This window comes from Amblyraja radiata, chromosome 34 (genome assembly GCF_010909765.2).
Source record: "Amblyraja radiata isolate CabotCenter1 chromosome 34, sAmbRad1.1.pri, whole genome shotgun sequence".
Classification (NCBI taxonomy): Eukaryota; Metazoa; Chordata; class Chondrichthyes; order Rajiformes; family Rajidae; genus Amblyraja; species Amblyraja radiata.
The window spans coordinates 19,056,039-19,079,619 of NC_045989.1; the positions used below are offsets into that span (position 1 = coordinate 19,056,039).

A 23,581-nucleotide genomic window follows, 5' to 3' on the forward strand; every position below is an offset into this window, starting at 1 on the left:
TGCCATGTTATGGCTGAATTATTGTTTTTGTGTGTTGTGCAATAAGCATTTTCTTTGCAGCATTGTGTTTCTGCATTTGTGACTTAACACATTGAGGCTTGTAAGCTTTGTCACCTTACAACAGTCTATTTTGACTGCCACAAAGTTGGCATTGTCAGGAAATGTAACCTACTTTAGCAATGTCGGATTGTTTATTAAATGGTCGTAACAATGTTTGTTATTTGTTCACCAACCATATCATTACAGGCCAAATATGTTTAATTTGCTGCTATGCACTAAAAATGTTGTTTGAATTTGATTTGGACTTTGCAGGTGACAAATCTTTGGGGCAAATGTTGATTTTCATTTTTTTAAATTGTTGTGCATTGTATTTATTAGGAGGCGTGCTGGTCTGATGTTGATTGTTGGTGAATAATGGGTTGTTCCTCTGTAGTGTTTATGCGGCAACAGTGAAGTAAGTGTGTGGACTTTTAAATGCATTGTTTTTGGTATTTCCCCTCTGTATATCTCATGTAGTTGGTGATGTTATATACGTGGAACTCTTTAAGGATGCTGAAGGAAAGTCAATGGTAAGTGGGAAAAAAATCTGCTTGGGGGTTCATAAGGTCCTCAGCAATTGTATATTTTACTTGCTGTTTAGCACATATAGCTCAATTTTTGTTAGCAAGGATGCTCTTGTATTTATTGCCAACTCGGCTTAATGCTGGACTTTGTTTGTTGAGTGGTATAATCTGGAGGATTCAGTGGATATTTCCATATTTAATTGATTGGACTGGTGTAAGCAAGCTGTAATGCATTGCATTTACAGAAAAGTAACCATAAAATATAGGTAGTTGCAGCAAGAGCTTCTAATGTGAAAATATTACTTTTGTGAATCCCTTTTCCTATATGTAGTAAGATTTAAAATAAAGCAATGTGAAGCATTTTGTAATCTTATGTGCTAAAACATTTTTTTTCTCTTCCCCCCCCCATCCAACTTTTGCTTTGTCACCTGATCCAAGGGTTGTGGGTAAGTAACTTACTGTTCAGTGGCTATGCTGCCATGATGTATAATTTAGCTAGTTTCCTGGCAGAGGGAGAGAATTGTTTCTGACCAAGGGTTCATCACACTTAAGAATTTTCAATTTGACCACCAAAGTTTCTCACTAGATTCTAGTTACCATGTTTCAAGGTTTTGGTAATAGTTTTTATCTTGTCTTTTAATGGGTGGATATGCCACCACCTCAGAATAACATCACATAGATTTGTCAACAGTGCTGTAGAATACCGTTGGGGATGCAAAAAACTGCAGATACTGAAATTTTGTGCTGGAGGAACTCATCGGGTCAGGCAGCATCTGTGGAGTGAACGGACAGACGATGTTTCGGGTTGGGATCCTTCTTCAGACTGATGGAGTAGGGATGGGTGGCAAGATCAGAAAAAAGAGGTTGGGGAAGGAAAAAGGCTGGTGAATGTTAGTTGGAAAAAGTTCAGAGTTTGACTCATTAAAATTAGCCACTGATTTTTCAGTGGCAAATGGGTGGTGTTGGCGAGTTAAGAATTTCCTTGAGACTGCTTTTGAATATGATGGACCTGAGTGTTAAAAGCATGTGGATGTATGTGGCTCGTGTATTATGGAAAGATAGACACAAAATGTTGGAGTAACTCAGCAGAGACTCTGAAGCATCTCTGGAGAGAAGGAATGGGTGACGTTTCGGGTCGAGACCCTTCAGTGTATTATGGAAGTCTGGCCTATATAAAGTTAATCTCTTGACTAAGCTGCAGCATACAAAAACATTTTACATTGCACAACCTGTAACAAATACATGGCATCCTGTAACAAATACAACTGTGATTTTGCTCATACATTCTAGTCATATACTTAAAATCCATCAACATTTGGAGTAACCAAAGAGAAGCACATTTACATCCATTGTTCAGAATATTACTTGTATAATAATAAATCTGACTTAACCCGAGATAGTTATGTAACTGCGGTCAAACCCTTTATGTGTGAACTGGACTTTTAGCGAATGGCTCATTGTAGATAGGGATGATGCAGGCTAAACAGTGCATTGCATTGTATTTGTTGATTGATTCAGTACATTGTTTGATTTCTGATGAACAGATTATGATAATGCATGATTTGATTCTCTTTAGAGGTTTAATTTGGCAATGGAAAGTCTCTTCCTGTTTAATATTTTCTGATTAAACTCTATAGTGTTGTGGAATTCAAAACAGAAGATTTAGTCGCAAAGGCTTTGGATGTTATGAACAACTATGAACTTGATGGAAGAGAGCTTAACATAAAGCAGGTGAGTAGCTTTTGTTTGCTCTATCTTGTATTTATGCAGCATCCTTAACTGCAAAGCAAAGGTACTTCACAGGCACATGACATACTTGAGGGAATTGAACTAAGTTAGGTTTGAGAAAGGAGGTATGAAAGATAGAATGGTATGGAGTCATTTCAATGCCTTGGGCCTTTTGCAACTGAAAATGTGTACAGCATTTAAATTCATGAAAGGTTGGAATTGGAGCTGAGCAGATTGTGGAGAGTTGCAGTGCTGAAGGGGACTGACCATCTTGAAGGTGGAAGACTGGGAGGGAATTGAAGCCGAGAACCGAAATATTAAAATTGTGATTGCTTATCTGGCAGCCAACTTTATTCAATGTGCACAAAGGTGGTAGATGAACAGGTCATGGTGAGCAGAGGTTTTGATGGGATCAAGTTTGCTGTGGTTAAAAATGGGGACGTGGCCAGGGCTGTTGTTCTTTTAAGAGCAATTTCAAGCATCATATTTGAATTCAACTTTTTTCAGTTTTGTAGTGGCCAGCATTCATTTATTCATTCACATATTGTAAATCAGGAACACACTCTGCAGAAAGAACTTTAAGATGACCTGTTCTACTTATCACATGTCCTTTAAAGAATAACTGAAGGGGGCCAGGTGATTGTCTTTGTTTGTGGTAAAATATTGGAATAAGAATCAGACCTGTTCAGTTTTTTAAGCATTCTGGTTATTTTAAAAGTTGTATGCATAGCTATTTTGTTTCTGCCAGAGCAGAGTGTTTGTGATGGATTTGGGGGGAGAGAATGTGAACAGAGGTGTTTCTTCTGAAGATTGGAGTATGGCTTAGTGGAGGTTCTAACAATTATGAATGCACATGCTAGAATAAATGTTGATCATCTGTTAATAAAATCTCGAAATGCAGTTTCATTGAGATGAATAACATGATGCATTTAGAGGAAAGTTGGGAAAGAAGTGAGGGGAAAGCAATGGAAGGATACCTATTGCAGATAGAATCTGGGCTGTGTTAGACATTGAATGTATTTAAATGTGTCAATTTGCAATAAATACGTGTGTACATTGACTAAAATTATTCCAATGTCATGGTAGATGCTTTGCTTTAGCTGAAAAGTAATCTTTAAACATGCATTTGGTCGAGGGTAGTAGCTTGATGTGTTGGGCGGGGGGGGGGGGGGGGGGGGCACTATCTGCCAGTACTTTCATTATTTTGTAACAAGTGTGTTGGAAAATACAACATTTTAAATTGAACTTTGGTTTCTAATTAGAAATTCGGCTGCCATACTAATTTTATAAACTTGCATGAACTTCAGTAAAAAACATGTCAATACAATTTCAATAACAATGATAAAAATAAACTGAAATGGGTTTGAAGTGTAGTCCTTGTGATGCAGACGGTCATGGCACACATTGCACAACCTGTGAGTTGGAAAGTACAAAGTTCAAGCAAAAAGGTTTTGTTCCACTTTTGTAAATTCGGGTCCATGTGCAATAGGTAGATCAAAGGAGAGGATACAGAGTACAGAATATAATTCACTGCATTATAATGCATCCGATCCAGAGACAAGGTCCAGCGTCTACAATGGGGTAGAGATGAATCAGGCAGTCCCCTGGCTGATGGAAGGACCGTTTAGAAGCCTCTTAACGGAGGGGAAGAAGCTGTTCCTGAGTTTGTTGGTGCAGCTTTCAAGCTTTTGTATCTTCTGCCCGACGAGCAATCCGATTTGTAAAACTTTCACAAATTTATCATTTTGTCATTCCCATCAATGCAGCCTTTGCTTAGAAGTGCATCATGCTAATTACTGTTCAGCATTAAGCACAGCAAAATTACCGTGGTAAGTAACCACTAAATGTTCGTTTGCAGCAGGGATTAAATTTATGAGCTGGTATACTTCTGAGCTGGTTAGAAATGGCATTAGTGTTATCTTTTAAAATGTTGCTTTTATTTTGTGTAGGATGCTGAAGGAGAACATGCTCGCAAAGCGGTGCAACGTGGAGGAGGTGGTTCATACCATGGTGGACCTAGGCCAGATATCAGTTCATCAGTTCTGAATTTGCCACTTCATCTTATCAACAATCCAAACATACCTGCCGAAGTCCTCAACGCGCTGCAGGCTGGACGATTATTACCAACTGTATTTGTTGCTAATGTAAGTGTTTTATTTCTTGGAAGATAAAAAGGGGAAACTTTGGAAAGTCAGTTGCACTCTGAACTCTTATTCTGTTTCTATTTAGCTTGATTTTAAAGTGGGTTGGAAAAAGCTGAAAGAAGTATTTGCCATGGCTGGGACGGTAAAACGTGCAAATGTCAAAGAAGGCAGAGATGGCAAGAGCCGTGGCTTAGGGACTGTGACATTCGAACTGCCGCTCGAAGCCATTCAAGCTGTCGGTATCCTTTTCCTTATGGTTGCAGCTTGTGAATGTGGTTTACCTGTGTTTTATGAAGATTTTAAACCATTGAAATTGAACAAACCATTTTAATTGTTATTGTGGTGTTCAAGCATGTGAAATGCGTGTGGACCCCGGGACCTGCTGCAGAAGTGCTTCACTGGCTTTGCTGCATGCATAAGCTCTGATTTGTCTGTAGGGTTTTTAGAGGGGCGGCAGGGGCAGCCTTTTCATTGTGGGTAGTCTGTATCTGTATGAGCTGCCAGAACAAGCTAGAGAAGCAGGTACAATTAAGATTTATTTTAAAAGACATTTGGAAAGATATATGGATAGGAAGGGTTTAGGACCAAATGGACCAAATGCGGACAAATGTGACCTGCCCTATATACCAACTTTAGCTTTGTTAAAAATTGTGTATAATATTTGTTTTATTGGTTGTGGATCTAGGGTTTTGTGCATATATAATTGCATTATTAAAGCTACAAATCCAAAAAATGAAAATAATAGCTTTAATGGGCATGGTATAGATGCTTACAGTGGCACTTCTGCAATATTAAATTGCTTTAGCCCGCAGCTTTTTTTTGTAATAGACATATTCCTTTGATATATATGTGTTTCAGAAATGGCTAGGAAATCTTAGGGATAGACTGGAGCTCTGCTTATTCCTGTTAGTTTTCTTAACTTATTTATAGCTATGTTTAATGGACAGCTTTTGCTTGACAGACCAATGCTTGTGAAAATGGTAAGATTTTATCTAGTTACTACTCAGTTTCCAAGAGTGAGAATCTTGGTTTACATTTCCTCATTAATTTTTTCCTCTTTTTGTAAAGGAAGCCAGATCCCTTCCACATGATGACTTTTGTTCTATGGCCCAGATTCCTCAATTGCCTAGTAAGTCTAATACAAGGCTTGAAGCACGTCAGTTTGGATGTGAGCCACAATAGTATAGTTATAAAGAAATTTGCTGCTTTGCCTAATGCCTCTGATTAGTGGTTTCATGTCTGTTTTGGTTGGACTCAGGTGGACTCGGTGGCATTGGAATGGGACTTGGACTTAGTGGCCAACCGATTGCTGTGAATGAAATAAAAATGAACAATGCAATGGGCATCATGGCATCTGGAGGTATGAGTCTAGTTCTTGTGTGTTTGAGCCAGACACAAAAATATCATTTAAATTAAAATATTGACCTATGGTTATTTAATGAGCTGCCAGAGGAAGTGGTTAATGCAGGTGCAATAACACTTAAAAGACATTTGGACCGGTACATGGATCAGTAAGGTTTAGAGGGTCAGATAGGGTAACACTGACTGGCGTCACCTGCCGTAGCTGCCTTGCCAACAGTCTGTCCTTTTTGTTATTTTTGGTATGTTTAAAAACTCTTAGTGTTCCTTATGTTTGTTTTATATGTGGGGGGGGGTGGGGGAAACTTTTTTCCCCAGTCTCTTACATTGACGGAGATGCGATTTTTCTTTTTTTGTTGTTTTTTTGGGGGTTTTTTTTGTTTCCTGACCTGACGCTCCAAGTCGCGGGAGTCTGCGGGACTTTAACATCACGGAGCTTGTGATTCCTTTGCTGGGGATCGAAGTTCCATCCGCGGTCTCTGGTAAGAAGAGGCAAATTTGGTAGCTCCATGTTTTTCAACCGAGAGAGTTTCAACCGCACCGACGCTGGAGTTTCGATCACCCTGAAGGGGGTTTCGATCGTAGGCTGCGGGGGGACTGATCGCCCGGACTGCCGATGGTTTGACTGCGCCGACGGTGGGAGAACAAGAGGAAGAAGATTGAATTTTATTGCCTTCCATCACAGTGAGGAATTTGGAATCCACTGTGATGGATGTTTATGTCAACTTTTATGTGGTTGTGTGTCTTGTTGCTTTTCACTTACTGTGGCTGTATGGTAACTCAAATTTCAATGTACGTTAATTGGTACATGTGACAATAAACTGACCTTGAACCTTGTATTTGTCTTAGGAAGTGGAATGGATGGAACTGCCTCTGGGGGAATAAACCAAATGGGTGGAGGTAAGTTTTGTGTGCGAAGAATGCAACATTTTTAATATTTGTTTTCTTTCATTACATATTTTTTCTGCCCATAGGAATAAGTGGTTCCACTGGTTTCAGTGGTGAAATGGACGTGATGAAAAATGTAGGAGGCTACGGTGGTGGACCCATGGGAAGCATGGGCAACATGGATCGAATGGCAGGTAATTATCTTTTTGTGAGTGCTTGGAAACTTTATGGTATTTGATTAATTTGACTTTTAATTTGTATTACAGGTATGGGTACAGTTGAAAACTTCAAAGGAAATATGGCCCCAGGAATGGGAAACATGGGAGGAATGGGCAGCAACATGAGTGCTGTTGGCGGAATGGGCAGTGGTGTGGCTGGAATGGGAAGCAGTATGGGAGGTATGGATCCTTTTCCTGTTGTGATACATTCAGAAATGTTAAGATTAATCACTTTATATCTTCCGAATTTAACGAATATCAAACTTGTTCACATTACCAGGCTCCTTGGTGATCTAATTTTTCTTTCTGTGGCGTTAATTAAAGGAAGTGAACGCATGGGCTTTAGAGCTTTTGATTTGAATTGCGCAAGAAATTGATCAGGATTCAGAGGCGCTTGTTATGTGACAGCTAGAAATGAAAAGAACAAGAGAACAGAAGACTGAAAAGGGGTTTCCAAGTGGTAGAGGAGAGTTTGAGATAGGAAAGAGGGTCATCAATGGTGTTATGGACCCTGGCAAATTAAAAAAAATGAATGTGGGCTGGTTTATGCTGCATTGTACTGTTGGACTCATTGCTAAGCTATATGATTGAATGAAAATTATTTTGAAAAGCAGGAGAAACTAGATGTCTCTCTGGCTCAACAATTTATCTTGCAGTCTGACTGCAAGTGTTCTGTGAACCAAATTTAAATATAGAGACAAACCTGTAACTTTCAAATTATTTGTATTTATTTTGAATCCACTGTGCTTTGCCAATCTGGAATGTTGTCTTTCTACTTTTGTCCCAGAAATGTATCGTGCTGGAATGGCATCCAATGCTATGGGTGGTAGTTCTGATCGAGAATTTGGAAGAAGTGATCTGGGTGTGAATCGTGGTTTTGGGGATTCATTTGGTGGAATGGGTAAGAGGAAGAAAAACTTGACATGAGTCTTGCAAGTTGTTCTGTTGTTCTCCAGTTCTGGCTATTCCAAACTCCTTTCAAGAATAGGAATACTTTGTCACATGTGGCACAGTGAGATTCTTTCCTTGCATACACAATGTATACAAATAGCAGCCACCTACAGCGCTGACAAAGTTATAAAGCATGCCGGTGACAAATCGGATTCTTTCAAGTCAATCTAGTTCAAGAAAACTTGACTCAAACACTTGTTTCAATTTAATACTTCTTTATTGCAGCGCTGTGATAATTCTCTAAACCTTCCAACACAGAGCCAACAGCTCCGGGGGCAGGTCAAGAGAACTCTTTCTCCGGTACAAAATCAAGGCATTATATAGTTATTAGACAGTTGCAGTACAGAGGGTTCGGCAAGCTATTAACCAATCATCTGAATCCTTCCGATGATTTATAACAGTTGTAGTCGCATGACCCCCCCCCCCCCCCCCCCCCCTCTGGTCTATTTTTACAACCCTCGTTTGCCTCGTGTTTATTTCCTTCTTTGTTTATCATCATTTAATTTCAACAAAGTGATACCACAGAAAAGTGGGTTCAATTCTCAGAGACCGCTCCTCAAAATATAAGAGACACAAATAATACAACGATCACACAATTCCCCATACCGGGAAGAAAGTTATTTCTAAAACTGCAGATCTAAACAAGGTCTAATGTTTACAATCCTAATTAAAACACAATACACTTCACAAATGGTTTCACTACAAATTACACAGTTAAAATACAATTACCTATGTATTACAAACATTAAATATGTACGGTTGCCTTATCCTTACAAATTGCACAGATTTGTAAATTGATTCTAATCTCACACCTCACAACTCCAAGCACAGAGGGGTCATATAATTGTCCAACTTGATTGACGATAAGTGTTTCTTGCCAAGCTCAGATACAGCTTCATGTTTACATTCCCTGTCCTCTCCTGTTATCTCTAGGGGAAAAGGAGGTTCAATCTCAACCGAGGGCCTCTTTACGACTCCTCACTAATAGCATTACAGAGCAAAGTCGCCTTCTCAGTTTTCTCTAAACATAAGAAGTCAAACTTAACAAAGGTCATATAACCATCACCCTAACACCTTTCCTCTTCAAGTGACCTTACTCGCTTGCACACATGTCTTATCTCTTATCTCAACATAAGTATAATTCAATGAAACAAAAGACTGAACCACAGAATCTATTATCTTTGCAACCTTGTTGTCTTGCACTTAGTATAAACAGTCAAACCCTGAGCCCCTCATACTATACAAGAGCTCAGGAATGTGTCATAAAGAAAGAGCAAATGGCCAGTGACCAAATGGACCTGAGAAAGGGGCCCCACTGGTAAACTACTTTTGAATACAATATTATACAAGATACAACTTTTCACTCCAAGATTATACAAGATACATTCCTTGCAACTTTGTAATTGCTTCAGAGCAATAAACAAGGCTTCTTTAACAACAGTGAATTCTGTGTTTGGGCTATGTATGTTTAGATTAGCGCTTTATATGTTTTGATAAACCACCTGTGCCCTATGTGTGTGAAGGTCTTTGTACTCTGTTTCTGCTGGGCCATGTGTTTTTGAAAGCTTTAAGCTCTCTCTTGCAACATTAAAAATAACGACATTGCTTACTTTTATTATCTGAGCAGTTATATTATAATATTTCCTCACCGGGTCCCTAATGACCCCCCACATTATCCATTGTTCTCCCCTACTTCCTCACGGTGATCTCCCAGCACCGGGTCCTCTATTGTTCATCCCCTCCCCCCTCATGGGGCTCCTCCACGCTCTTGTCGACCACGGGTCGACCCGCGAGGCATCACTGCCACCGCGAGCCCTCACCACCGAGGCCCCCATCATCGCGAGGCTTCACCGCTGCCGCCGTCGAGGCCTCACGGCTGTCGACGCCCCACCATGCCTCCATGATGCCAACCCGGGCCCCAGCCACGGGCTCCATCAGCCGCTTCGCCCGATCCAGGCTTCTACCCGCGAGACCCCGGTCGAACCACGGCCCAGGCTTCTACGCGGCAATCCGGGAGGCATCGAGACCGCAGCGCTTCGATAAAGGCCTCTGGCCGCGTTCCCAATCCACAGCTGCGCGGCCCGTCGGGAAGCCTTCCGGCCGTGCGAATTCCCCTGCCTTTTCTCATTCCCACCTAATTTAATTTTCGCAGTACTAAGAGTTCCAGCAACTTGGAAAGACCCTAAAGTGTGTACTTAAAATATCATTTTATCAAATTCTCATTTTGTGAAGTAGGAGTGAGGAAATAAAAATTCCTCACCTTTGAACTATCTTTAATTAGACTTCAATGTTTAGAATTTAATCCTTTATCTGTGCACAATGGATGGCTTGACTATATTCTTGTATAGACTTTTCGTTGACTGGATGGCATGCAAATAAAGTAAACTAAATGTAGTGCTGGATCGCAAATAAACACAACTTTATGAAAATCTAGCTTGAGCATCACGTTCAAAAATTTTGAAACTTTCCAGCCTTTTTAAGCCATTCTTATGCACAAGTGGCAACAAGTTATCCGGCAGGTGCAGTGTGGATAGAAGGCAGATGGTACAAAGACTTACATGGGGTGGAGTTTAGAAATGAGTAAGTATAGTACGGGGTACAGTTTGGTGATGCCACATCTGGAGCAGTGTGCATGAATGGATCAGTGTGCAGTTGAGGCCACATTTGGAGTCTGTATCAATTGTGCAGTTGAGGCTACACCTGATGGACAGATGGGACTAGTGTAGCTGGAACATGAGAGCCCATTTCCACACCGTATCACTCTATGAGGGACTCGTATTTTCTTGTATTCTGACCTCATTTCATATTTTTACACAACATTGGAGGAACTCAGCGAGTCACAGCATCTGCAGAGGGAATGGACAAACAAGTTTTCGGGCTGGACTCTTCTACGCACTGAAATGTCGTCTGACCGTTCCCTTCACAGATGCCTGACCTGCTGAGCTCCTTCGGCACTTTGTGTTTTGCTCAAGATTTCAGCATGTGCAGTTCCTTTTAAAATTGGTTTATTTGCATATAATGCTTCTGTTGAGTGGCCTGTGCAGCAACACGAGAAAAAACTATAAAGATGCTACACTAAACATTAACAGTATATATTTTGAGCATAATTGTGGGTTTTCCTTATTCTATGGACATAAATCTTATAAATCAATAATTTTACTCGTTCCTATTCCTCAATTTTACAAGCTTTCTCATTTGATTAATTTCTAGTAAAAGGCCAAATTCCAAACAATAAAATTCAAAACTGGCAATGAATTGTGATTAGATACTTTTATATGGGGCACTTGATCATGCAAGTAATCTAGATGCTGACATTTTGGTTTAATACTCATTATGATAGGAACCAATTATCATAATACACAACACAGCCATTTCAAAATGACCTGTATACTATTCCTTTCTCATAGCAGAATTTGGATGATTTTGGTGCAAAATAAACATAGTTATGCCTAAACTGAACAGTCATCGTAATGTTTCCATTTGCTGGAATGTGGGTGGAAACCGTAGAAAACCCATGCAATCACGGGGAGTATGTACAAACTGTACAGACAGCACCCGGGTCTCTGGCGCTGTAAGGCAGCAACTCTACCAACTCTGCCATTATGCTGCCCTACAGTTTTTAGATTTACGATTTAATATTTAGCATTGTAATAACGATCACTTTTTTTTGAGTGGAGGTAATTGAATATTTGCCTTGCTGCTTAGTCATAAATCAAGCCTGAGTATAAATCTATTCGTCAATTTTGAACTATGTAACATTTTGCTTTTCAAAATGGTTGTATATTGTCAATTATTTTTCTTTTCCTTTTGTTTAGGAGGTGGAATGGGTGGAAATTTCGGAGGACCCATGGGCGGCGGAATGGGGAACACTTGTATGGACATAATGGCTTCTGCATTAAGTAGGTTTAACTACTTACCAGTTCAGATGTTTAAAAGCTTTGGGGCTCGAATCTTAAATCCAGGATACATATCCAAGAAGTGTTAGCTGCGTTTCCTATGGATATTTGTTTTCATGGGGAGGGGTGCAGTGGTGTGCTTTTATGTGGATGGAGCCAAAAATATTACGATGTTGCTAGAGTTCACTGCAAAGTGGCCTTTCTACTATAAAATATGTTCTTAATGTTTGAAATATCTTGCATAGAAATCTTACCTCTATGTGGTGAGTAATCCTGAATATGAATGTAAGCTGTACTGTGTTTTCATGCTGGGCTGATAAGTCTAACTTTTTCGCAGTTTATTTCAGTTCTGTTAAAGCAGTGTGGGTAAATATAATGTTGCCACTGACAATGGTGCAGAAGTGACACACTGCAGCATTGGAAATACCAGAGCACAGTTGGAGCAAATAGACTTCTATTGTTACTGTAGCATGCTAGAGGATTTTCTCTGGTTGCCACTTTAAGATGAACCCTGTAAGATGAAATCTTACAATATTTCAAAAGCTTTCTCATCTTGCTACTAGGCAGAAGCTGAGTTCACCATTTCTTTCTGAAAGCAGAACTTTATACTGCTTTGAAGGATCAGTCAAGGTCTTCCCCTCTCCCAATTTAGATGAGGCCATCACTCACGTCTCCTCGGTGCTCCGCCTTGCTCCCCCGAGTCGAGACAGAGACCCCCTAGTAATTACCTTTCACCCAATTAGCCGTCGCATGCAACTCATCTAGATGCTGACATTTTGGTTTAATACTCATTATGATATGAACCAATTATCATAATACACAACACAGCCATTTCAAAATGACCTGTATACTATTCCTTTCTCATAGCAGAATTTGGATGATTTTGGTGCAAAATAAACATAGTTATGCCTAAACTGAACAGTCATCGTAATGTTTCCATTTGCTGGAATGTGGGTGGAAACCGTAGAAAACCCATGCAATCACGGGGAGTACGTACAAACTGTACAGACAGCACCCGGGTCTCTGGCGCTGTAAGGCAGCAACTCTACCAACTCTGTGCCATTATGCTGCCCTACAGTTTTTAGATTTAAGATTTAATATTTAGCATTGTAATAACGATCACTTTTTTTTGAGTGGAGGTAATTGAATATTTGCCTTGCTGCTTAGTCATAAATCAAGCCTGAGTATAAATCTGTTCGTCAATTTTGAACTATATAACATTTTGCTGTTCAAAATGGTTGTATATTGTCAATTATTTTTCTTTTCCTTTTGTTTAGGAGGTGGAATGGGTGGAAATTTCGGAGGACCCATGGGCGGCGGAATGGGGAACACTTGTATGGACATAATGGCTTCTGCATTAAGTAGGTTTAACTACTTACCAGTTCAGATGTTTAAAAGCTTTGGGGCTCGAATCTTAAATCCAGGATAAATATCCAAGAAGTGTTAGCCGCGTTTCCTATGGAGGTTTGTTTTCATGGGGAGGGGTGCAGTGGTGTGCTTTTATGTGGATGGAGCCAAAAATATTACGATGTTGCTAGAGTTCACTGCAAAGTGGCCTTTCTACTATAAAATATGTTCTTAATGTTTGAAATATCTTGCATAGAAATCTTACCTCTATGTGGTGAGTAATCCTGAATATGAATGTAAGCTGTAATGTGTTTTCATGCTGGGCTGATAAGTCTAACTTTTTCGCAGTTTATTTCAGTTCTGTTAAAGCAGTGTGGGTAAATATAATGTTGCCACTGACAATGGTGCAGAAGTGACACACTGCAGCATTGGAAATACCAGAGCACAGTTGGAGCAAATAGACTTCTATTGTTACTGTAGCATGCTAGAGGATTTTCTCTGGTTGCCACTTTAAGATGAACCATGTAAGATGAAATCTTACAATATTTCAAAAGCTTTCTCATCTTGCTACTAGGCAGAAGCTGAGTTCACCATTTCTTTCTGAAAGCAGCACTCTATACTGCTTTGAAGGATCAGTCAAGGTCCCTCTCCCAATTTAGATGAGGCCATCACTCACGTCTCCTCGGTGCTCCTCCGAGTCGAGACAGAGACCCCCTAGTAATTACCTTTCACCCAATCAGCCGTCGCATGCAACTCATCTAGATGCTGACATTTTGGTTTAATACTCATTATGATAGGAACCAATTATCATAATACACAACACAGCCATTTCAAAATGACCTGTACTATTCCTGTTTTCACAGCATGATTTGGATGAATTTGGTGCAAAATAAACATAGTTATGCCTAAGCTGAACATTCATCGTAATGTTTCCATTTGCTAGCATTGACAATCATCCATGCAGAATTATTCCGTCTTAAAATAAAAATGATTGAGCTGATTGTTTTAAATGTATTTGTTTTCAAGCCTCTTAAATACTGAAAATCAGATTATATTTCCCTCTCGCTTTCCTCTGTGCGCACTGATTGTAGAAGTTGTGCACTACATTCATGACACTGGTCACCTTTGGAGTGGAATGTTTTGCCCATACCATCTGCTGATGTAAATTAAATGGTTGATGGAGGTTTCCTATCGAGGAGCTGTTTAGCACAATTTGGCAACATTCAGTTACAATATATTTAGAGGATATTATTTTGCTTAAAGACTTAGCTGAAACTGGACCAAGTGGGACCCGTTCCCCCAACACAATATTCCACCACTCATCATTTCCCTCAATGCAACCCATTCCCTCAACGCAATATTCCACCACTCACCCATAGCCCCCAACTGCGCAGGCGCGGCTTATTTCCCCTCATCCTGCTGCACTTCCTCCCCCTCCTTTTCATCCCCCCCCCCCCTCTCCTCCCCTCCCTCCCTCCTTCCATAACCCTTTCCCTCTGTCTCCCTTCTCCCCCACTCCTCACCTCCCCCTATCCCACTCCCCCACTAAACACAATGTTTAAATAACATTAAACAACAATCCTCTCCCTCTCCCTCTCCTCTTCCCCTCCGCACTCCCTCTCCTTACAACAATAACAATCTCTCATTGCATTGTCTTTGTTAACATTGTAACCACTTTTAAAAAAAAGACAATCTTTTATGTAAATGAGTTTCGGGATCCCATTGTGACGCCATAAGCTGCTAACTCAGTGCAGATGCAAGTGAATGTTCTCAAAGTGGGGTTTGTAAAGTTTAAAATGTGAATAATGTTAAAGATATCGTCAATCAGAACGAAACCTGTTGAAAACACACCACAGGACAATGGCGAATACGGTTGTCCAAAAATTATAGCGCTATCCTGTACCGTTTTGGCATAATTTCTGGATCACACTCGCAGACAGTCGAACATAATAACAAACAATAGCCAATAGGTGCAGGAGCAGGCCATTTGGCCCTTCGAGCCAGCACTGCCTTTCAATGTGATCATGGCTGGTCATCCACAATCAGTACCCCGTTCCTGCCTTCTCCCATAACCCCTGACTCCGCTATTTTTAAGAGCCCTATCTAGCTCTCTCTTGAAAGCATCCAGAGAACCTGCCTCCACTGCCCACTCTTTGAGAAGAAGAGAGTTTCAATAATATATAGATACTCTTTTTCTTTGGTTATTTTTAGTTTAGGTTTTAGAAACTCAGCGTGGAAACGTGCCCTTCAGCCCTCTGAGTCCGCACTGACCAGCACCTGTACCTAGTTCTATCCTATAGACTAGGGACAATTTACAGAAAACAATTTACATGCAAACCTGCACGCCTTTGGAATGTGGGGGGGAAACCGTAGAAAACCCGTACAATCACGGGGAGTACGTACAAGCTCTGTACAGACAGCACCTGTAATCAGGATCAAGCCCGGGTCTCTGGCACTGTAAGGCAGCAACTCTACCAACTGCGCCATAGTGCTGCCTTGTTTTTAGATTTAATATTTAACATTGTAATAACGATCACTTTTTTTTGAGTGGAATATTTGCCTTACTGCTTGGTCATATAAATCAAGCCTGATTATAAATCTGTTCAAGTGAATTTTGAACTATGTAACATTTTGCTGTTCAAAATTGTTGTATATTGTCAATTATTTTTATTTTCCTTTTGTTTAGGAGGTGGAATGGGTGGAAATTTCGGAGGACCCATGGGTGGCGGAATGGGGAACGCTTGTATGGACCCAATGGCTTCTGCATTAAGTAGGTTTAACTACTTACCGGTACAGATGTTTAAAAACTTTGTGGCTTGAATCTTAAATCCAGAATACGTATCCAAGAGGTGTTAGCTGTGTTTCCTATGGAGATTTGTTTTCATGGGGAGGGGTGCAGTGGTGTGCTTTTATGGTGGCCGACTAGGAAAAGGGGAGATGCAGCGAGATCTGGGTGTCATGGTACACCAGTCATTGAAAGTAGGCATGCAGGTGCAGCAGGCAGTGAAGAAAGCGAATGGTATGTTAGCTTTCATAGCAAAGGGATTTGAGTATAGGAGCAGGGAGGTTCTACTGCAGTTGTACAGGGTCTTGGTGAGACCACACCTGGAGTATTGCGTACAGTTTTGGTCTCCAAATCTGAGGAAGGACATTATTGCCCTAGAGGGAGTGCAGAGAAGGTTCACCAGACTGATTCCTGGGATGTCAGGACTGTCTTATGAAGAAAGACTGGATAGACTTGGTTTATACTCTCTAGAATTTAGGAGATTGAGAGGGGATCTTATAGAAAATTATAAAATTCTTAAGGGGTTGGACAGGCTAGATGCAGGAAGATTGCTCCCGATGTTGGGGAAGTCCAGGACAAGGGGTCACAGCTTAAGGATAAGGGGGGAAACCCTTTAAAACCGAGATGAGAAGAACTTTTTTCACACAGAGAGTGGTGAATCTCTGGAACTCTGCCACAGAGGGTAGTCGAGGCCAGTTCATTGGCTATATTTAAGAGGGAGTTAGATGTGGCCCTTGTGGCTAAGGGGATCAGAGGGTATGGAGAGAAGGCAGGTACGGGATACTGAGTTGGATGATCAGCCATGATCATATTGAATGGCGGTGCAGGCTCGAAGGGCCGAATGGCCTACTCCTGCACCTATTTTCTATGTTTCTATGTTTATGTGGATGGAGACAAAAATATCACGATGTTGCTAGAGTTCACTGCACAGTGGCCTTTGTACTATAAAATATGTTCTTATTGTTTTAAATCTAACTTTAAGATTTAATGTTTAACATTGTAATAACAATCACTTTTTTTGATTGGAGGTAATAATCAAGCCTGATTATGAATCTGTTCGTGAATTTTGAACTATGTAACATTTTGCTGTTCAAAATGGCTGTTCAAATATTTTTATTTTCCTTTTGTTTAGGAGGTGGAATGGGTGGAAATTTCGGAGGACCTATGGGCGGCGGAATGGGGAATGCTTGTATGGACCCAATGGCTTCTGCATTAAGTAGGTTTAACTACTTACCAGTACAGATGTTTAAAAACCTTGGTGCTCGAGTCTTAAATCCAGGATACATATCCAAGAAGTGTTAGCTGCGTTTTCTATGGAGATTTGTTTTCATGGGGAGGGGTGCAGTGGTGTGCTTTTATGTGGATGGAGACAAAAATATTGGGATGTAGCTAGAATTCACTGCACAGTGGCCTTTCTACTATAAAATATGTTATTAATGTTTGAAATATCTTGCATATCTTGTGGTGAGTAATCCTGAATGTGAATGTAAGCTGTAATGTATTTTCATGCTGGGCTGATAAGTCTAACTTTTTTGCAGCTTATTTCAGTTCTGTTAAAGCAATGTGGGTAAATATAATGTTGCCACTGACAATGGTGCAGAAGTGACACACTGCAGCATTAGAAATGCCAGAGCACTGTTGGGGCAAATAGACTTCTATTGTTACTGTAGCATGCTAGAGGATTTTCTCTGGTTGTCACTTTTTAGATGAACCCTGGTCAAGTGGCAACAAGGCTTTTTTCTTGTAATGTTGGTCAGTTGAACTCCCTCTGACAGTATTTCAAAAGCTTTCTCATCTCACTACTAGCCAGAAGCTGAGTTCACCATTTTTTTCTGAAAGGCAGCACTATATACTGCTTTGAAGCATCAGACATGATCATCCCCTCTCCATAGATGAGGCCCTCACTCATGTCTCCTCGGCGCTCCGCCTTGCTCCCCCGAGTCGAGACAGAGACCCGCTGGTAATTACCTTTCACCCATCAGCCGTCGCATGCAACTCATAATCCTCCGACATTTTCGCCACCACCAACAAGATCCCACCACTAGTCACATCTTCCCATCTCCACCCCTTTCAGTTTTCCGCAGAGACCGTTCCCTCCTTAACTCCCTGGTTAACTCATCCCTTCCCACCAAAACCAGCCCCTCCCCAGGTACCTTCCCTTACAACCGCAGGAGATGCAACACCTGTCCCTATACCTCCTCCCTCAACTCTGTCCGGGGATCCCAACGATCCTTTCAGGTTATGCGGAGGTTCACTTGCACCTCTTCCAACTTCATCCATTGTTCAAGATGTGAGCTATTATATATCAGCGAGACCAAATGTAGACTGGGCGATCGTTTCGCTGAACACCTTCATTCAGTCCGCCTGAACTTACCTGATCTCCTGGTTGCTAGGCCGTGGGCCGAGGTGCCAAAAGGGCTCTCGATTTTAACTTTCGTGACCCATGTCTGATATCTACTTGAAATTTGGCACAGATTTCGATAAAACTTCATTGATAAGGAATTCGTAACTCGTCAGTGCAAAAAGTTGCGCACTAATTAATTAAGCTAATTAGAAAACGTAACACACCCTCTTGTGCTCAATAATATATAGCTGTATATGGGAACATTGAAGACGGGGCTGCCACAGAGGTCACGGCTTTCACCGGCTCCTGAACCCACCTAATTAATGGATGAGGGCAGATCCTGTGCGTTCCCCAGTTTACTGAACCCCACTGATTGCCAGTGTGCAGAGTGGGGGTCACGGCCATAGTGGGACTGAGGTAGTGCCAGGCTGGGGGAAGGCTAAGGCATCTTCCACTCAGAGGCAAATGCCTAACCCTAATTTGTCCCCCTTCCAGAGCTGCCCACGGCTGGAGCTGGAGCCCGGCCGCAGGCTCCGTACGTGTGGCTGCTCAATGCGCTCACCTCGACCAGTATGCCCTTCTGGATCATCAGCAGCAGCCCACCCGATGCCACGATTATACCTAATGTCAACATGGTGGGGAGCAGCACTGCCCTGCACACCGCCCGGGCCGCCTTCAACACCCTCGTAGTGCAGGCTCCATCAGTCCGCACGCTCGCTGCAACACCGGCTGGCCGACGGCCCGACTGACCCCCTCACAGCACCCACCAGCCGGCCGACAGCCCGACTGACTCACAGTGGAGAGTGAAGAGTGAAGTGAAGACCCCCTATTCACTGGAGTTTAGAAGGATGAGGGGGATCTTATAGAAACTTATAAAAGGACTGGACAAGCTAGATGCAGAAAAAATGTTCCCAATGTGGGGCGAGTCCAGAACCAGGGGCCACAAGTTTAGAATAAAGGCGGGGTCATTTAAGACTGAGGTGTGAAAAAACTTTTTCACCCAGAGAGTTGTGAATTTATGGAATTCCCTGCCACAGAGGGCAGGGGAGGTCAAGTCACTGGATGGATTTAAGAGAAAGTTAGATAGAGCTCTAGGGGCTTGTGGAGTCAAGGGATATGGGGAGAAGGCAGGTACGGGTTATTGATAGGGGATGATCAGCCATGATCACGATGAATGGCGGTGCTGGCTCGAAGGGTCGAATGGCCTCCTCCTGCATCTATTTTCTATGTTTCTTCCCCATGCTGCTCAGCTCGGCCCAGGGCCACCTCAGCATCCTCATAGCGCTGGTTCCATCACGAAAGTCCTCAGAAAAAAAAATACGCCTGCGGGCTGGATGTTTTCGGGTTACGGGCAGGATCTGGCCCCTGGGCCGTAGGTTGTCGACCCCTGTCCTAACCACAACCCTCTTCCACTGAGAGGAAAATGCCTAGCCTTAGCCCTAATCCTAACTCTAGCTCTACGTTTTGATTTATCATTTTTATTTCACAGTTCACAACATCATAACTTTACAAAGATAAATCAGTTGTAAAACACAATTATCAGCAAGTGGTTAGCATTACCTTTATTCCTTTGAAACCTTGATATTGTTGTGATGTTATTAGGAGACAGCCATGAACGCAGTGTGGTCGCTGCCTAACTAGCATGAAACAAAGCCCGTGATTGGTCAATTGGCGTCCGACTCAATGTCAAACGTGCTTTGATTGGACAATTACTACTCGGGAAATTTGAGGTTTTTCTCATATTTAAAAAAGATGTGCAATTTTTGGTCTTGACGAGTATCAGGTATAATTTCTATAATATTTTTACACAATGTTATAAATACAGGTAGATACATGATTTGGGTCACAAAATGAAATGAAAAAGCTCGGCCCATGACCCATGCTGAGCACTTTAATTCTCCTTCCCATTCCCGCACTGACCTTTCTGGCCTTGGTCTCCTTCATTATCAGTGAGGCCAGGCAAATTGGAGGAACAGCATCTCATTTTTCACTTGGGCAGCTTCAGTGGTATGAATATTGATTTCTCTAACTTCAATTAACTTCAAGTATTCCTTCTCTCTCCATCCCTCCCCCACCCATTGCACCAACTTCTCGTTTTCACCCAACATACCGCTGTTTCCTTTATCATCATTACTTTTTTGCATTTCTTTCATTCATTGTTCTTTATCTATTTACATCATCGTCTATATATCTCTTTTCCCTTTCCCCTGCCTTGCAGTCTGAAGGGTCTCGACATGAAATGTCATCGATTCCTTCTCTCCAGAGATGCTGCCTGTCCTGCTGAGTTACTCCAGCTTGTTGTGTCTATAGTTTAAACCAGCATAGCAGTTCCTTCCTACACAAGATCATACTTGAGCTTGAAGTGTGGGTTGCACCCATAGACTTGTAATTTGCAGCAAGAATTTTATCCCTGCACCAAGGTCGCGAGTAAGAACTTGATATCCCATCTTTGTAAGTTTGAAATGTGCTACTTAACATATTTTCTTAATCATAGGTGTAATGGCGGCTATGAATAGCATGGCTGGAGGCATGGCGATGGGTATGGATTGCATGGGGTCCAATCTTGATCGAATGGGACCTGGAATGGGAGCAGGGACTGAAATGAATATGAATCATGGATTTGGAAGTGTGAACACGGGATCAATGGGAAGTGGATTAAATGACCGTTCAAGTGGTTTTCAAAGCTCTCAGATCTTTGTAAGAAATGTAGGTAACTATTTGGCTATTACTAAAACTTTTAAAAACATTTTAAATTTTGTTCAAATAATAACTACAAGACCGTGTTATTTTTCAGCTTTCTTATAATTTAACATGGCAGAAGCTAAAGGAAAGGTTCGATAAATTCGGTGAGTGTTTATCGAGTCCTGTTATTTTACCCTAATGTTCCACCTGGGTGTATGGAAAAGTAATTTTCTTTGTTTGTTTAGGTCAAGTAGTTTTTGCAGAAATAAAAATGGAAAATGGCAAGTCCAAGGGGTGTGGGATTGTGCGGTTTGATTCCCCAGAAGTTGCAAAAAAAGCCTGCATACTGATGAACGGCGCAAAGATTAATGGGAGAGTGATAGATGTACGCATGGATCCCAATGCGTGAATGAAGACTATGCCATGTATAGGAAGATACAACTTGACATTAACTTTATTGTTTGTTTTTTTTTGTACTGAAGTAATTTCCAACCGCTGTTATGTTATGTGAACTATGATGTCATTTTAAAGTTTGCCAGCTCAAATTGGATATTGACTGTTGTATGTTGATGTAATTTCTGTCATCGGACTGTTTTTATATATATATATATAGAGAGAGAGAGTAATTTAGTTGACACATTTGGTCACCTGTTTGAATGGATACATTTTTCAATAAAATGTTGTCTAAATTTACTTGGATTTTTAAAATAATGAAAAGAATCGAGAATTGTTATGAAAATCTCCACTTGAAGAACTGCGTGCAAGGCTTATATACATTTCCCTCAAAATGTAAGGCTCTTTGTAGGGAAGCACCAGGTCTCAATTCAGATCTTTGCAAAATGTAACTGGATTTGTTTGTGCCAATGGTCTGTACTCTATATTTATTAGTTCCCCCTAAAATCCAGAGATTATAATCCGGTGCTCCACAAACTGAATACCAGATACTTTTAATATTTTAGAAGATGGACACAAAGTGCTCGAGTAACTCAGCGGGTCAGGCAGCATTTCTGTATAAAAAGGAGATATGTTTCGTGTCGGGATCTGCCTTCATACAGAAGGGGTAAGAAGAAGTGTCTTGGCCCGAAACGCCACCCATTCTTTTTCTCCAGAGATGCTGCCTGACCAGCTGAGTTACTCCAGCACTTTGTCTATCTTCAGTATATACCAGCATATGCAGTTCCTTTCTACACACTTTGAATGTTTACATTGTTTCAGTGTCAAAACCCTTGTTGATAGTTGCTTTGGTTTTGACCAAAACCTTTTGACGTCTTAAGTATTACGCAACGAGAATGTAGTCATTTTGTACTTAAATCCACTGAAAATTTAATTCCAAGGATTTTTTTGCTTAATCTCGCAAATTTACAATGCACATCAATGGTCAATGTTGCGTGCTTAAACCTGTATTGACTGGATGAGTACATTGGGAAATTGCATTTGATTGAATTAGGTGGGATTAGTGCATTTTTAATAAAAATGTATATAATAATGGTGGTATAAGAGTTTACTGCTTAAGCGCACAAAACTATTTGGAACCCTTCAGTGAGTAATTTAGGAATTAAAGTAGAACTGGTAATCGATAAACTAATTTTGTCCTGTTGCTTGTTTACTTCCAGGAAAAATTGGTCAATTTGAATCTATTGCCTTAGTTCTCAAGTACAGTGCCAAGCTTAGTTCCATGAAGGATAAAACATTGGTACAGTTTCAATTAATAATTAAAAGTAAGCTTCCTTACCTTGATAAACTTGCCTATTAACTTTTTTTTACATTAACATTCTATTAACATTTTGAATTCAGGATCACTTGTGCACAGCATGTGGTCTAATTTCGCTTTTGATTCTTCTTAACTCTTGTGCCAAATGCATTAAACCAATTATCCCAACAATAAAGCTGAGGGATAATTTTCTGCTCATTCTGTGAATGGTGCTTGTATTTGAAGAATACGAACACAGTGGGTAAGTGCTTTAAAAATTTTTTTTAATAGAGTTTCAAACATGTTACGTAACCAAGGGTGTTCAAGCTGTAGGCTTGGGGATAAATGTAGAATAAATAACCTGACCGACTCCTTGTGTACTAATGGCTTTTACTTTGTTTTTAATATGATAGAATGTTTCAATTAAATGACTCAACGATCTTTCAATTTAAATTGATTATAACAAACATTTTGCATTCATACACTCAGAAGGACGAGGTAACGCATACATATTAAGCTGATATGAATTCAAATTAGTAGTTCAATATTTTGCTCTGCCCACAAAAAAAGTAAACTTCATGTACAGAGTTCCCATCTAAATTATCTTTGTGGCTTGAGGCATAATTCACCGTTGTTGACCGAAAGCTTTTGAGAAAGCAGAAAATGAAATTGGTTGACTATCTGCACAATAAGCTCTTGCCGGCACTGATACAGCAATTTTAAGCTTGCAGGTGACTAGGCAGTTTTGTAATACATTTATATATCATGTTAGCAAATTCCGACCAAAACACTTGTTGCTGAAATAGTTTTGTGTTTTTAATGTCCATTTGGCCAAAGATAGCCTGTGAACTGTGGAAACAAGCGCATTTAACAAAAAAAAATTCCCAGGCGCTACATAGGAATGAAGTGCAACAAGCTGGTTCATCGTCATATGTTAAGATCAGGTCAACGCTTGGCTCAATGTAAGTTTGCCATTGGAGATGGGG

At 40.8% G+C, this 23,581-nt stretch overlaps 1 protein-coding gene across 10 annotated transcripts in view; it reads left to right on the forward strand.

The window, feature by feature from the left end:
• The window catches only part of LOC116991621 (myelin expression factor 2-like), a 29,458-nt gene extending 6,493 nt beyond the window's left edge, over positions 1–22,965 (forward strand). Inside the window, exons 3-21 of one of the 10 annotated variants that reach the window (XM_033050372.1) lie at positions 517–569; positions 1,002–1,009; positions 2,201–2,294; positions 4,241–4,435; positions 4,521–4,674; positions 5,366–5,415; positions 5,504–5,564; positions 5,694–5,795; positions 6,644–6,694; positions 6,769–6,876; positions 6,949–7,080; positions 7,688–7,801; positions 11,667–11,750; positions 13,025–13,108; positions 15,781–15,864; positions 17,012–17,095; positions 20,718–20,929; positions 21,018–21,069; positions 21,151–22,965. In XM_033050372.1, the coding sequence (XP_032906263.1) occupies positions 517–569; positions 1,002–1,009; positions 2,201–2,294; positions 4,241–4,435; positions 4,521–4,674; positions 5,366–5,415; positions 5,504–5,564; positions 5,694–5,795; positions 6,644–6,694; positions 6,769–6,876; positions 6,949–7,080; positions 7,688–7,801; positions 11,667–11,750; positions 13,025–13,108; positions 15,781–15,864; positions 17,012–17,095; positions 20,718–20,929; positions 21,018–21,069; positions 21,151–21,314 (1,886 nt within the window). In that variant the 3' untranslated portion in view covers positions 21,315–22,965. The other 9 variants (XM_033050373.1, XM_033050375.1, XM_033050374.1 and 6 more) reach the window with 9 other exon arrangements.
• The last annotated feature ends 616 nt before the right edge of the window (positions 22,966–23,581 follow it).